The sequence below is a fragment of the Lathamus discolor genome, unplaced genomic scaffold, assembly GCF_037157495.1.
Source record: "Lathamus discolor isolate bLatDis1 unplaced genomic scaffold, bLatDis1.hap1 Scaffold_70, whole genome shotgun sequence".
In the NCBI taxonomy this organism is placed as follows: Eukaryota; Metazoa; Chordata; class Aves; order Psittaciformes; family Psittacidae; genus Lathamus; species Lathamus discolor.
In genome coordinates, this window is record NW_027069385.1 from 159,920 (window position 1) to 173,461 (window position 13,542).

The 13,542-nt window shown below is 63.7% G+C and overlaps 1 protein-coding gene across 1 annotated transcript in view; it reads left to right on the forward strand.

Moving 5' to 3' along the window:
- The window catches only part of VARS1 (valyl-tRNA synthetase 1), a 23,984-nt gene continuing 10,442 nt past the window's right edge, over positions 1-13,542 (forward strand). Inside the window, 15 exon segments of the mRNA XM_065664898.1 lie at positions 1-183; positions 2,040-2,302; positions 4,176-4,319; positions 7,337-7,440; positions 7,442-7,469; positions 7,625-7,762; positions 8,197-8,275; positions 8,651-8,751; positions 8,915-9,042; positions 9,274-9,438; positions 11,050-11,131; positions 11,336-11,455; positions 12,163-12,271; positions 12,549-12,643; positions 12,733-12,823. Of these exon segments, the coding sequence (XP_065520970.1) occupies positions 102-183; positions 2,040-2,302; positions 4,176-4,319; positions 7,337-7,440; positions 7,442-7,469; positions 7,625-7,762; positions 8,197-8,275; positions 8,651-8,751; positions 8,915-9,042; positions 9,274-9,438; positions 11,050-11,131; positions 11,336-11,455; positions 12,163-12,271; positions 12,549-12,643; positions 12,733-12,823 (1,729 nt within the window). The 5' untranslated portion in view covers positions 1-101.

Consider the following 13,542-nt stretch of genomic DNA (forward strand, 5'->3'; position numbering starts at 1 on the left):
CCGCCCCGGCGCCAGGGGGCGCTGCGGGCGTCGCGGCGCCGCTCTGCTTTGCTCGCCTCTGTTGGGTGGAGAAGCCCCGCCCATTCTGTCAGCGCTAGCCAATGGGAGGGCGGAGTCCCGCGCGTGCGCCGCGCACCCCGACCCACGTGTCTCCTCCCGCCGCCGCCGCCGCTTCAGCCGCAGGTACCGGGGGCGGGGGGGGGGGGAGCGCACGGGGACCACGTGACACCACCGGGAGAGGCCCCCCCCCCCCCCCCCCCAGCCCCACAGGTGCCCCCCCCCGGACCCCCAAGTGCCTCCCTTGGGCACCCGCATTGTCCCGCCCGGTACCTCCTGCCCCACAAGTACCCCAAGGGCCCCAGTCCTCACCCTATGGGGCCCCGCAGCCCCCACGTTTCCCACCCCCCAGGACCCCTCCAGCCCCCCCCCAGGTGCCCCCAGCCCCATAAGGAGCCTTCAGCCCCACAAGTACCCCCAGCCCCATAAACACCCTAAGCACACTCTGTAGCTCCCCATTAACCCCCCCAGCACCAGAAGCACCCCCATAAACTCTCATTAACTCCTCCAGCCCCATAAGTACCCCCGAGCCCCACAAGTACCCCTGTTAACCTCTCCAGCCCCATAAGTACCCCTGAGCCCCCACACGTACCCCCACACCCCCATTAACCCTTCCAGCCCCATCAGTACCTTGCAGCCCCACAAGTACCCCATTAACCCCTCCAGCCAAAGTGACCCCAGCCCCACATGTACCACCACACCCCCCATTAACCCCTCCAGCCCCACAAGTGACGCCAGCCCCACACGTACCCCATTAACCCCTGCAGCCCCACAAGTGACCCCAGCCCCACACGTGCCCCATTGACCCCTGCAGCCCCACAAGTGACCCCAGCCCCACACGTGCCCCATTCACCCCTCCAGCCCCACAAGTGACCCCAGCCCCACACGTGCCCCATTAACCCCTGCAGCCCCACACGTACCCCATTAACCCCTGCAGCCCCACAAGTGACCCCAGCCCCACAAGTACCCCATTAACCCCTCCGGCCCCACAAGTGACCCCAGCCCCACACGTGCCCCATTAACCCCTGCAGCCCCACACGTACCCCATTAACCCCTCCAGCCCCACATGTACCCCATTGACCCCTGCAGCCCCACAAGTGACCCCAGCCCCACACGTACCCCATTAATCCCTCCAGCCCTACAAGTGACCCCAGCCCCACACGTACCCCATTAGCCCCTGCAGCCCCACACGTACCCCATTAACCCCTCTGGCCCCACACGTACCCCATTAGCCCCTCCGGCCCCACAAGTGACCCCAGCCCCACACGTACCCCATTAACCCCTGCAGCCCCACAAGTGACCCCAGCCCCACACGTGCCCCATTAACCCCTCCGCCCCACAAGTGACCCCAGCCCCACACGTACCCCATTAACCCCTGCAGCCCCACAAGTGACCCCAGCCCCACACGTGCCCCCATTAACCCCTCCGCCCCACAAGTGACCCCAGCCCCACACGTACCCCATTAACCCCTGCAGCCCCACACGTACCCCATTAACCCCTCCAGCCCCACATGTACCCCATTGACCCCTGCAGCCCCACAAGTGACCCCAGCCCCACACGTACCCCATTAATCCCTCCAGCCCTACAAGTGACCCCAGCCCCACACGTACCCCATTAGCCCCTGCAGCCCCACACGTACCCCATTAACCCCTCTGGCCCCACACGTACCCCATTAGCCCCTCCGGCCCCACAAGTGACCCCAGCCCCACACGTACCCCATTAACCCCTGCAGCCCCACAAGTGACCCCGGCCCCACACGTGCCCCATTAACCCCTCCGCCCCACAAGTGACCCCAGCCCCACACGTACCCCATTAACCCCTGCAGCCCCACAAGTGACCCCGGCCCCACACGTGCCCCATTAACCCCTCCGCCCCACAAGTGACCCCAGCCCCACACGTACCCCATTAACCCCTGCAGCCCCACAAGTGACCCCGGCCCCACACGTGCCCCCCATTGACCCTTCTCTCCCCGCCCCCCCCAGCGATGTCCCCGCCGCCCCCCCCCGCGCTGCTGCTGCTGCCGCCCCCCCCCGCGGACGCGGGCTCGCGCCGGGTGCTGATCGCGGCGCGCTTTGCGGGGCCGCCCCCCCCCGCGCTGCGCGTGGTGCGCTCCGGGGCGGGGCCTGCGCTGCGCACCCCGCAGGGGGCGCTGCTGCGCGGGCCGGGCCCCGCCGCGCTCTTCCTGAGCCCCCCGGAGCTGCTCGGGGGCAGCGGCCCCGCCCCGCGCGCGCTCGTCCGCCAATGGGTGAGCTTCGCCGAGCGCGAGGTCGCGCCGGCCGCCGCCATCGCCGAGGGGGGGGGGCGCGCAGGTAACGGGGGGGAGGGGTCCCTATGGGGGGGCTGTGGGGGAGGGGAAGGATCGCTATGGGGGGGGATGGGGGGTCTATGAGAGGGGTCTATGGATCTCTATGGGAGGGTCTATGGGGGGGTGTCTATGGATCTCTATGGGGGGGCTATGGGGGGGTATGGATCTCTATGGGGGGGTCTATGGATCTTTATGGGGGGGGTCTGTGGGGGGTGTCTATGGATCTCTATGGGGGGGGGGGATGGATCCCTATGGGGGGGCTATGGGGGGGGGTCTATGGGAGGGCTCTATGGATCTCTATGGGGGGGCTATGGGGGGGTAAGGATCTCTATGGGGGGGCTGTGGGGGGGGGGTCTATGGCGGGGGTCTATGGGGGGGTCTATGGATCTCTATTTGGGGGGGCTATGGATCTCTATGGAGGGGAGCTACAGGGGGGTAAGGATCGCTATGGGGGGGCTATGGGGGGGATGGATCTCTGTGGGGGGGCTATGGGGGGGTCTATGAGAGGGGTCTATGGATCTCTATGGGGGGGCTATGGGGGGGGATGGATCTCTATGGGAGGGTCTATGGGGGGGTGTCTATGGATCTCTATGGGGGGGCTATGGGGGGGTATGGATCTCTATGGGGGGGTCTATGGATCTTTATGGGGGGGGTCTGTGGGGGGTGTCTATGGATCTCTATGGGGGGGGGGGATGGATCCCTATGGGGGGGCTATGGGGGGGGGTCTATGGGAGGGCTCTATGGATCTCTATGGGGGGGCTATGGGGGGGTAAGGATCTCTATGGGGGGGCTGTGGGGGGGGGGTCTATGGCGGGGGTCTATGGGGGGGTCTATGGATCTCTATTTGGGGGGGCTATGGATCTCTATGGAGGGGAGCTACAGGGGGGTAAGGATCGCTATGGGGGGGCTATGGGGGGGATGGATCTCTGTGGGGGGGCTATGGGGGGGTCTATGAGAGGGGTCTATGGATCTCTATGGGGGGGCTATGGGGGGGGATGGATCTCTATGGGAGGGTCTATGGGGGGGTGTCTATGGATCTCTATGGGGGGGCTATGGGGGGGTATGGATCTTTATGGGGGGGGTCTGTGGGGGGTGTCTACGGATCTCTATAGGGGATCTATGGGGGGGCTATGGATCTCTATGGGGGGGTCTATGGGGGGTGTCTGTGGATCTCTATGGGGGGGCTATGGGGTCCCCATGGGTCTCTATGGGTCTCCATGGGTCTCTATGGGTCTCTATGGGTCTCCATGGGTCTCTATGGGTCTCTATGGGTCTCCATGGGTCTCTCTCTATGGGTCTCTATGGGTCTCTATGGGTCGGTCTCTATGGGTCTCATCTCCATGGGTCTCCATGGGGCTCTATGGGTCTCTATGGGTCTCCATGGGGCTCTATGGGTCTCTATGGGTCTCTCTCTATGGGTCTCTATGGGTCTCTGTGGGTCTCTATGGGTCTCCATGGGTCTCTATGGGTCTCTATGGGTCTCTCTCTATGGGTCTCCATGGGGCTCTATGGGTCTCTATGGGTCTCTATGGGGCTCCAAGGGTCTCCATGGGTCTCCATGGGGCTCTATGGGTCTCTATGGGTCTCTATGGGTCTCTATGGGTCTCTATGGGTCTCCGTGGGGCTCTATGGGTCTCTATGGGTCTCTATGGGGCTCCAAGGGTCTCCATGGGTCTCCATGGGGCTCTATGGGTCTCTATGGGTCTCTATGGGTCTCCATGGGGCTCTATGGGTCTCTATGGGTCTCTATGGGTCTCTATGGGTCTCTATGGGGCTCTATGGGGCTCCAAGGGCTCTGTGCCTGTCCCCGCAGGCGCGGGCCCGGGCGCTGCAGGAGCTGCTCCGCGCTCTGCGGGTGCTGGATTCCCACCTGCGGGGCCGCGCGTTCCTGGTGGGCGACGGCGTCACCTTGGCCGACGTGACCCTGAGCTGCGCCCTGCTGGGGCCCGGCCAGCGCGTGAGCGACCTGCGGCGCGTCCCTGTGCCCCACAGCCTGTGCCCCACAGCCTGTGTGCCCCATAGCCTGTGCCCCATAGCCTGTGTGCTGTGTGCCCCATAGCCTGAGTGCCCCATAGCCTGAGTGCTGTGTGCCCCACAGCCTGTGTCCCACAGCCTGAGTGCCCCACAGCCTGAGTGCCCCATAGCCTGTGTGCTGTGTGCCCCATAGCCTGAGTGCCCCATAGCCTGAGTGCTGTGTGCCCCACAGCCTGTGTGCCATAGCCTGAGTGCTGTGTGCCCCACAGCCTGTGTCCCACAGCCTGAGTGCCCCACAGCCTGAGTGCCCCATAGCCTGTGTGCTGTGTGCCCCACAGCCTGTGCCCCACAGCCTGAGTGCCCCATAGCCTGTGTGCCCCATAGCCTGTGCCCCATAGCCTGTGCCCCATAGCCTGTGTGCTGTGTGCCCCATAGCCTGAGTGCCCCATAGCCTGTGCCCCATAGCCTGTGTGCTGTGTGCCCCATAGCCTGAGTGCCCCATAGCCTGTGCCCCATAGCCTGTGTGCTGTGTGCCCCATAGCCTGAGTGCCCCATAGCCTGTGCCCCATAGCCTGTGTGCTGTGTGCCCCATAGCCTGAGTGCCCCATAGCCTGAGTGCTGTGTGCCCCACAGCCTGTGTGCCATAGCCTGAGTGCTGTGTGCCCCACAGCCTGTGTCCCACAGCCTGAGTGCCCCACAGCCTGAGTGCCCCATAGCCTGTGTGCTGTGTGCCCCACAGCCTGTGCCCCACAGCCTGAGTGCCCCATAGCCTGTGTGCCCCATAGCCTGTGCCCCATAGCCTGTGCCCCATAGCCTGTGTGCTGTGTGCCCCATAGCCTGAGTGCCCCATAGCCTGTGCCCATAGCCTGTGTGCTGTGTGCCCCATAGCCTGAGTGCCCCATAGCCTGTGCCCCATAGCCTGTGTGCTGTGTGCCCCATAGCCTGAGTGCCCCATAGCCTGTGCCCCATAGCCTGTGTGCTGTGTGCCCCATAGCCTGAGTGCCCCATAGCCTGTGCCCCATAGCCTGAGTGCCCCATAGCCTGAGTGCCCCACAGCCTGTGTGCTGTGTGTCCCATAGCCTGAGTGCTGTGCCCCATAGCCTGTGTGCCCCACAGCCTGTGTGCTGTGTGCCCCATAGCCTGTGTGCCCCACAGCCTGTGCCCCACAGCCTGAGTGCCCCATAGCCTGTGCCCCACAGCCTGAGTGCCCCACAGCCTGAGTGCCCCATAGCCTGAGTGCCCCACAGCCTGTGTGCTGTGCCCCATAGCCTGAGTGCTGTGTGCCCCATAGCCTGAGTGCTGTGCCCCATAGCCTGTGTGCCCCACAGCCTGTGTGCTGTGCCCCACAGCCTGTGTGCTGTGTGCCCCATAGCCTGTGTGCCCCACAGCCTGAGTGCCCCATAGCCTGAGTGCCCCATAGCCTGTGTGCTGTGTGCCCCATAGCCTGTGTGCCCCACAGCCTGAGTGCCCCACAGCCTGAGTGCCCCATAGCCTGTGTGCTGTGTGCCCCATAGCCTGTGTGCCATAGCCTGAGTGCTGTGCCCCATAGCCTGAGTGCCCCATAGCCTGTGCCCCATAGCCTGAGTGCCCCATAGCCTGTGCCCCATAGCCTGTGCCCCACAGCCTGAGTGCCCCATAGCCTGTGCCCCATAGCCTGTGTGATGTGTGCCCCATAGCCTGAGTGCCCCACAGCCTGAGTGCCCCATAGCCTGTGTGCTGTGTGCCCCACAGCCTGTGCCCCACAGCCTGAGTGCCCCACAGCCTGTGCCCCACAGCCTGAGTGCCCCACAGCCTGAGTGCCCCATAGCCTGAGTGCCCCACAGCCTGAGTGCCCCATAGCCTGAGTGCCCCATAGCCTGTGCCCCATAGCCTGAGTGCCCCATAGCCTGTGTGCTGTGTGCCCCATAGCCTGTGTGCCATAGCCTGAGTGCTGTGTGCCCCATAGCCTGTGCCCCACAGCCTGAGTGCCCCACAGCCTGAGTGCCCCATAGCCTGAGTGCCCCATAGCCTGTGCCCCATAGCCTGAGTGCCCGATAGCCTGTGCCCCATAGCCTGAGTGCTGTGCCCCATAGCCTGTGCCCTGTGCCCCATAGCCTGAGTGCTGTGCCCCATAGCCTGTGCCCTGTGCCCCACAGCCTGTGCCCTGTGCCCCATAGCCTGAGTGCTGTGCCCCATAGCCTGTGCCCCATAGCCTCAGTGCTGTGCCCCATAGCCTGAGTGCCGTGTGCCCCATAGCCTGAGTGCTGTGCCCCATACCCTGAGTGCCCTGTGCCCCATAGCCTGAGTGCCCTGTGCCCCATAACCTGTGTGCTGTGTGCCCCATAGCCTGTATCCCATACCGCATATCCCTGTATCCCTGTATCCCGTACCCCATATCCCTGTATCCCGTACCCCATATCCCTCTATCCCATACCCCATACCCCATATCCCATACCCCGTACCTCATATCCCTGTATCCTATACCCCATACCCCATATCCCTCTATCCTGTACCCCATATCCCTCTATCCCATACCCCATATCCCTGTACCCCATACTCCATATCCCTATATCCCATACCCCATATCCCTGTATCCCGTACCCCATATCCCTGTATCCCTGTATCCCGTACCCCATACCCCTGTATCCAGTACCCCATACCCCTGTATCCCGTACCCCATATCCCTGTATCCCATACCCCATATCCCTGTACCCCATACTCCATATCCCTATATCCCATACCCCATGCCCCTGTATCCCATACCCCATATCCCTGTACCCCATACTCCATATCCCTATATCCCATACCCCATACCCCTGTATCCCATACCCCATATCCCTGTACCCCATACTCCATATCCCTATATCCCATACCCCATACCCCTGTATCCCATACCCCATATCCCTGTACCCCATACCCCATATCCCTCTATCCCATACCCCATATCCCTGTACCCCATACCCCATATCCCTGTATCCCTGTATCCCGTACCCCGTACCCACATCCGTGTCTCTGTCCAAGGTCCTTGACGCCGCCACCGTCGCCACTGTCCCCAACGTCAGTCGCTGGTTTGAGACCTGCGTGCGGCTGCCCCAGTTCCGGGCGGTGCTGGGAGATGTGGGGCTGTGCGGGGACAAGGCCCCTGCCCCACAGCGTGAGTGCCGCGGGGCGGGTGTGGGGCTGGGGGGGATGTGGGGCTGGAGACGCGACTTTATTGTCTCCACAGTGGACCTGGGAGCCCTGGAGCTGGATGCTGTGGGGGAGGATGCTGTGGGTCAGGATGCTACGGAGCAGGATGCTATGGGTCAGCCTGCTGTGGGGCAGGCCGCTGTGGGGCAGGCTGCCCCTGCCCCAGCCAAGAGCGCGGCGCAGCTGAAGAAGGAGGCAAAAAAACGGGAGAAACTGGAGAAATTCCAACAGAAACAGGAAAAGATCCGGGAACAGCAGGTGAGGAGAGACCCACAGCGTGACCCATAGAGACCCACAGAGTGACCCATAGATACCCACAGGGTGACCTATAGATACCCACAGCGTGACCCATAGAGACCCACAGCGTGACCCACAGAGAGCCACAGGGTGACCCATAGAGACCCACAGGGTGACCCATAGATACCCACAGCGTGACCCATAGATACCCACAGAGTGACCCACAGAGACCCACAGAGTGACCCATAGAGACCCACGGGGTGACCCATAGAGACCCACAGAGTGACCCATAGAGACCCACGGGGTGACCCATAGAGACCCACAGAGTGACCCATAGAGACCCACAGAGTGACCCATAGAGACCCACAGAGGGGCTGACCCGTGGCAGGTCTCTGTGCGTCTCTATGGGTCTCTGAGGGTCTGTGTGGGTCTCACAAGTCACATGGTCTCTGCAGGCTCCGCCCTCCCGCCGGCAGCGCCGCCCCCCTGGGGTAGTGACCTATGACCTGGAGACCCCCCCAGGGCAGAAGAAAGGTGAGCGGGGGGCACCTGTGTCCCACACCCCATACCCCATATCCAATACCCCACATCCCATACCCCATACCCCATATCCCATATCTCATGCCCCATATCCCATACCCCACACCCCATACCCCATATCCAATACCCCACATCCCATACCCCATACCCCATATCCCATATCTCATGCCCCATATCCCATACCCCACATCCCATACCCCATATCCAATACCCCACATCCCATACCCCATATCCCATATACCCCATACCCCATATCCCATACCCCATACCCCATACCCCACATCCCATACCCCATATCCCACATCCCCCATATCCCACATCCCATACCCCATACCCCACACCCCACACCCAGCTCCCCTCTCCCCCCAGATGTGTCGGTGCCGCTGCCCCCCTCCTACAGCCCGCGCTACGTGGAGGCCTCCTGGTACAGCTGGTGGGAGCGGGAGGGCTTCTTCAAGCCCGAGTACGGGGTGAGCACATGGGGGGCACGGGGGGAGCCCATGGGGGGGGGCATGGGGTGAGCCCGTTGGGGGGGCACGGGGGGGGGGGGCAGGGGGGGTGCCCGGGGGGGTGCCCGGGGGGGGCCCGGGGGGGTCCTGCCGCGTTCCGCGGTGCGAGCTCCCTGTGCCGCAGCGGAGCCGCGTGTCGGAGCCGAACGCGCGGGGGGTGTTCATGATGTGCGTGCCCCCCCCCAACGTCACCGGAGCCCTGCACCTGGGCCACGCGCTCACCAGCGCCATCCAGGACAGCCTCGCGCGCTGGTGAGCCCCATAGCGCCCCATAGCGCCTCATAGCGCCCCATAGCGCCTCATAGCGCCTCATAGCGCCCCCCCGGCGCCCGCCCCACCCCGCCCCTCCCTCGCGCCTCCCGCCCCTCCCTCGCACCTCCTGCCCCCACGCGCCTCCCGCCCCTTCCCCACCTCCCACCCCCCCTCGCGCCTCCCGCCCCTCCCCCACACCTCCCTCCCCCCCCCCGCGCCTCCCGCCCGCAGGCAGCGCATGCGGGGGCTGACGACGCTCTGGAACCCGGGCTGCGACCACGCGGGCATCGCCACGCAGGTGGTGGTGGAGCGGCGGCTCTGGCGCACGCGGGGGCTCACGCGCCACCAGCTCGGCCGCGAGCGCTTCCTGCAGGAGGTGTGGGCCTGGAAGCAAGAGTGAGTGACCCACGGCGACCCACGGCGACCCATAGCGACCCATAGTGACCCACAGCAACCCATAGCGACACATAGCAACCCATAGCGAGCAACCCATAGCGACCCATAGTGACCCACAGCGACCCATAGCGACCCATAGTGACCCACAGCAACCCATAGCGACACATAGCGACCCATAGCGAGCAACCCATAGCGACCCATAGTGACCCATGGCGACCCATAGCGACCCATAGTGACCCACGGCGACCCATAGCAACCCACGGCGACCCATAGCGACCCATAGTGACCCACGGCGACCCATAGCGACCCACGGCAACCCACAGCGACCCATAGTGACCCTTAGCGACCCATAGCGACCCATAGCGACCCATAGTGACCCATAGCAACCCATAGCAACCCATAGTGACCCATAGCGACCCATTGCGACCCTTAGCGCCCCATAGCGACCCATAGTGACCTCACAGCGACCCATAGTGACCCTCGGCAACCCATAGCAACCCATAGTGACCCACAGCGACCCATAGCAACCCATAGCGACCCATAGTGACCCATAGCAACCCATAGCGACCCATAGTGACCCATAGCGACCCATAGTGACCCACGACGACCCATAGTGACCCACAGTGACCCATAGCAACCCACGGCGACCCACGGCAACCCATAGCGACCCATAGTGACCCACAGCGACCCACAGCAACCCATAGCGACACATAGCGACCCACGGCGACCCACAGCGACCCATAGCAAGCCATAGTGACCCATGGCGACCCATAGTGACCCATAGTGACCCATAGCAACCCATAGTGACCCACGGCGACCCATAGTGACCCATAGCGACCCATAGCGACCCATAGTGACCCACGGCGACCCATAGTGACCCATAGCGACCCACGGCGACCCATAGTCACCCATAGTGACCCATAGCAACCCATAGTGACCCACAGCGACCCATGGCGACCCATAGCGACCCATAGCGACACATAGCAACCCATGGCGACCCACAGCCACCCATAGCGACCCATAGTGACCCATAGTGACCCATAGTGACCCATAGTGACCCACAGCGACCCACAGCGACACATAGCGACCCATAGCAACCCATAGCGACCCACAGCGACACATAGCGACACATAGCGACCCATAGCGACCCACAGCAACCCATAGCAACCCACAGCAACCCACAGCGACCCATAGCGACCCATAGCAACCCATAGCGACACATAGCAACCCACAGTGACCCATAGCAACCCACAGCAACCCATGGCGACCCATAGCGACCCATAGCGACCCACGGCAACCCATAGCTACCCATTGCAACCCATAGCGACCCACGGCGACCCATAGCAACCCATAGTGACCCATGGTGACCCATAGCAACCCATAATGACCCACGGTAACCCATAGCGACCCACAGCAACCCATAGCGACCCATAGCGGCGCATGGCCGGGTGCATAGCGCTGAGCCGTGTTGTGCCCATAGCATGCCCCATAGCACTGTCCCATGGCTGCCTTATGGCCAGGGCTTACGGTGCCCTACAGCCCCACACAGCCACCCCCAGCCCCATAGTGCCCCCAGCCCCACAGCCACCCCACGGCTGCCCCTTCTCGCAGGAAGGGCGACCGCATCTATCAGCAGCTTCGACAGTTGGGGGCCTCCATGGACTGGGACCGCGCCTGTTTCACCATGGACCCTGTGAGGAGATCTGTGGGGCTGGGGGGTCTATGGGGCTGGGGGGGGTCTATGGGGCTGCGGGGTCTCAGTGGTGCAATGTGGGTCTATGGGTCTGGGGGGGGATCTGTGCATCTGGGTGTGTGTGTGTGGGGCTGAGGGGGTCTCTGGGGTGTCTGTGGGGGTGCTGATGTGTGTCTATGGGGCGCTGCCCCCCGTGCCCCACAGAAGATGAGCCGCGCCGTGCGGGAGGCCTTCGTGCGGCTCCACGAGCAGGGCCTCATCTACCGCAGCACCCGGCTCGTGCACTGGAGCTGCGCCCTGCGCTCGGCCATATCCGACATTGAGGTGACCGAGGGGGGCGGCACTGGGGTCCCTGGGGCTCCCTATGGGTCCCTATGGGTCTCTATGGGTCTCTATGGATCCCTATGGGTGTCTGTGGGTGTCTATGAGGCCCTATGGGTCCCTATGGGTCCCTGTGGGTCTCTGGGTCCCTATGGGTCGCTGTGGGTCTCTATGGGTCCCTGTGGGTCCCTATGGGTCTCTCTCTATGGGTCTCTATGGGTCCCTGTGGGTCTCTCTCTACGGGTCTCTATGGGTCCCTGTGGGTCTCTATGGGTCTCTATGGGTCCCTGTGGGTCTCTCTCTATGGGTCTCTATGGGTCCCTGTGAGTCTCTATGGGTCTCTATGGGTCTCTATGGGTCCCTGTGGGTCTCTATGGGTCTCTATGGGTCCCTGTGGGTCTCTCTCTCTGGGTCCCTATGGGTCTCTCTCTATGGATCTCTGTGGGTCCCTGTGGGTCTCTATGGGTCCCTGTGGGTCTCTCTCTATGGGTCCCTATGGGTCTCTCTCTATGGGTCTCTGTGGATCTCTATGGGTCTCTATGGGTCCCTGTGTTTCCCTATGGGTCCCTGTGGGTCTCTATGGGTCTCTGTGGGTCTCTGTGGGTCTCTATGGGTCTCTATGGGTCTCTCTCTATGGATCTCTATGGGTCTCTCTCTATGGGTCCCTGTGGGTCCCTATGGGTCCCTATGGGTCCCTGTGGTGTCCATAGGTGGAGAAGCGGGAGCTCTCGGGCCGGACGCTGCTGCGGGTTCCGGGCTATGAGGACCCGGTCGAGTTCGGGGTCCTGGTGGCCTTCGCCTACCCCCTGGAGGGCAGCGGTGAGGGGGGACCCATGGGGGGGTCTCCATGGGGGGGACCCATAAGGGGTGGGGTCTCTGTGGGGTGGGATGCAGGGGAGGTGCAGGAGCCATGGGGGGATGCAGGTATGGGCAGACCCATAGCGGGGTGGGAGACCCAAAGGGGTTGGGGGACCCACGGCGGGGGGGGTGGGGGGGGGTATCTGTGGGGTAGGCCCCATAGGGGCTGAGAAGCGCCTGGAGGGGGGCAGCAGTGGGGCTGCCCCATAGCACCTGACGTGTGGGTCTGGCCCCCCAGCGGAGGGGCAGGAGCTGGTGGTGGCGACCACGCGGCTGGAGACGATGCTGGGGGACGTGGCGGTGGCCGTGCACCCCGAGGACCCGCGGTACACGGTGAGGGGCGGGGCTTCAGCCGGGGGGGGCGGGGCTTGTGGGCACGGAGGGGGCGTGGCCATGTCGCGACAAGCCCCGCCCCTCCCCAGCACCTCCGTGGCCGTTTCGTCCTTCACCCGTTCACGGGCCAGAGGCTCCCGGTGCTGCACGACCCCTTCGTGGACCCCCAGTTCGGCACCGGTGAGGGCTCGGGGGGGCTGTGGGGCTCTATGGGGCTCTATGGGGGGCTCTATGGAGGTCTGTGGGGCTCTATGGGGGGCTCTATGGGGGGCTCTATGGGGCTGTATGGGGGGCTGTATGGGGGGCTCTATGGAGGTCTGTGGGTCTCTATGGGGGGGTCTGTAGAGGTCTATGGGGCTCCATGGGGCTCCATGGGTCTCTATGGGGGGCTCTATGGAGGTCTATGGGGCTCTATGGGGGGCTCTATGGGGCTCTATGGGGGGCTGTATGGGGGGCTGTATGGAAGTCTGTGGGTCTCTATTGGGGGCTCTGTAGAGGTCTATGAGGCTCCATGGGTCTCTATGGGGGGCTCTATGGAGGTCTATGGGGCTCTATGGGGGGCTCTATGGGTCTCTATGGGTGGGTCTGTATAGGTCTATGGGTCTCTATGGGGCTCTATGGGGGGCTCTGTGGGGGTCTCTATGGGGGGCTCTGTGGGGGTCTCTATGGGGGGCTCTGTGGGGCTCTGTGGGGGTCTCTGTGGGTCTCCGGGGGTCTGTATGGGGGTCTCTATGGGTCTCTATGGGGCTCTATGGGGGGCTCTGTGGGGGTCTCTATGGGTCTCTGTGGGCGTCTCTGTGGGTCTCTGTGGGTCTGTATGGGGGGCTCTATGGGGCTCTATGGGGGGCTCTGTGGGGGTCTCTATGGGTCTCTGTGGGGCTCTGTGGGGGTTCTGTGGG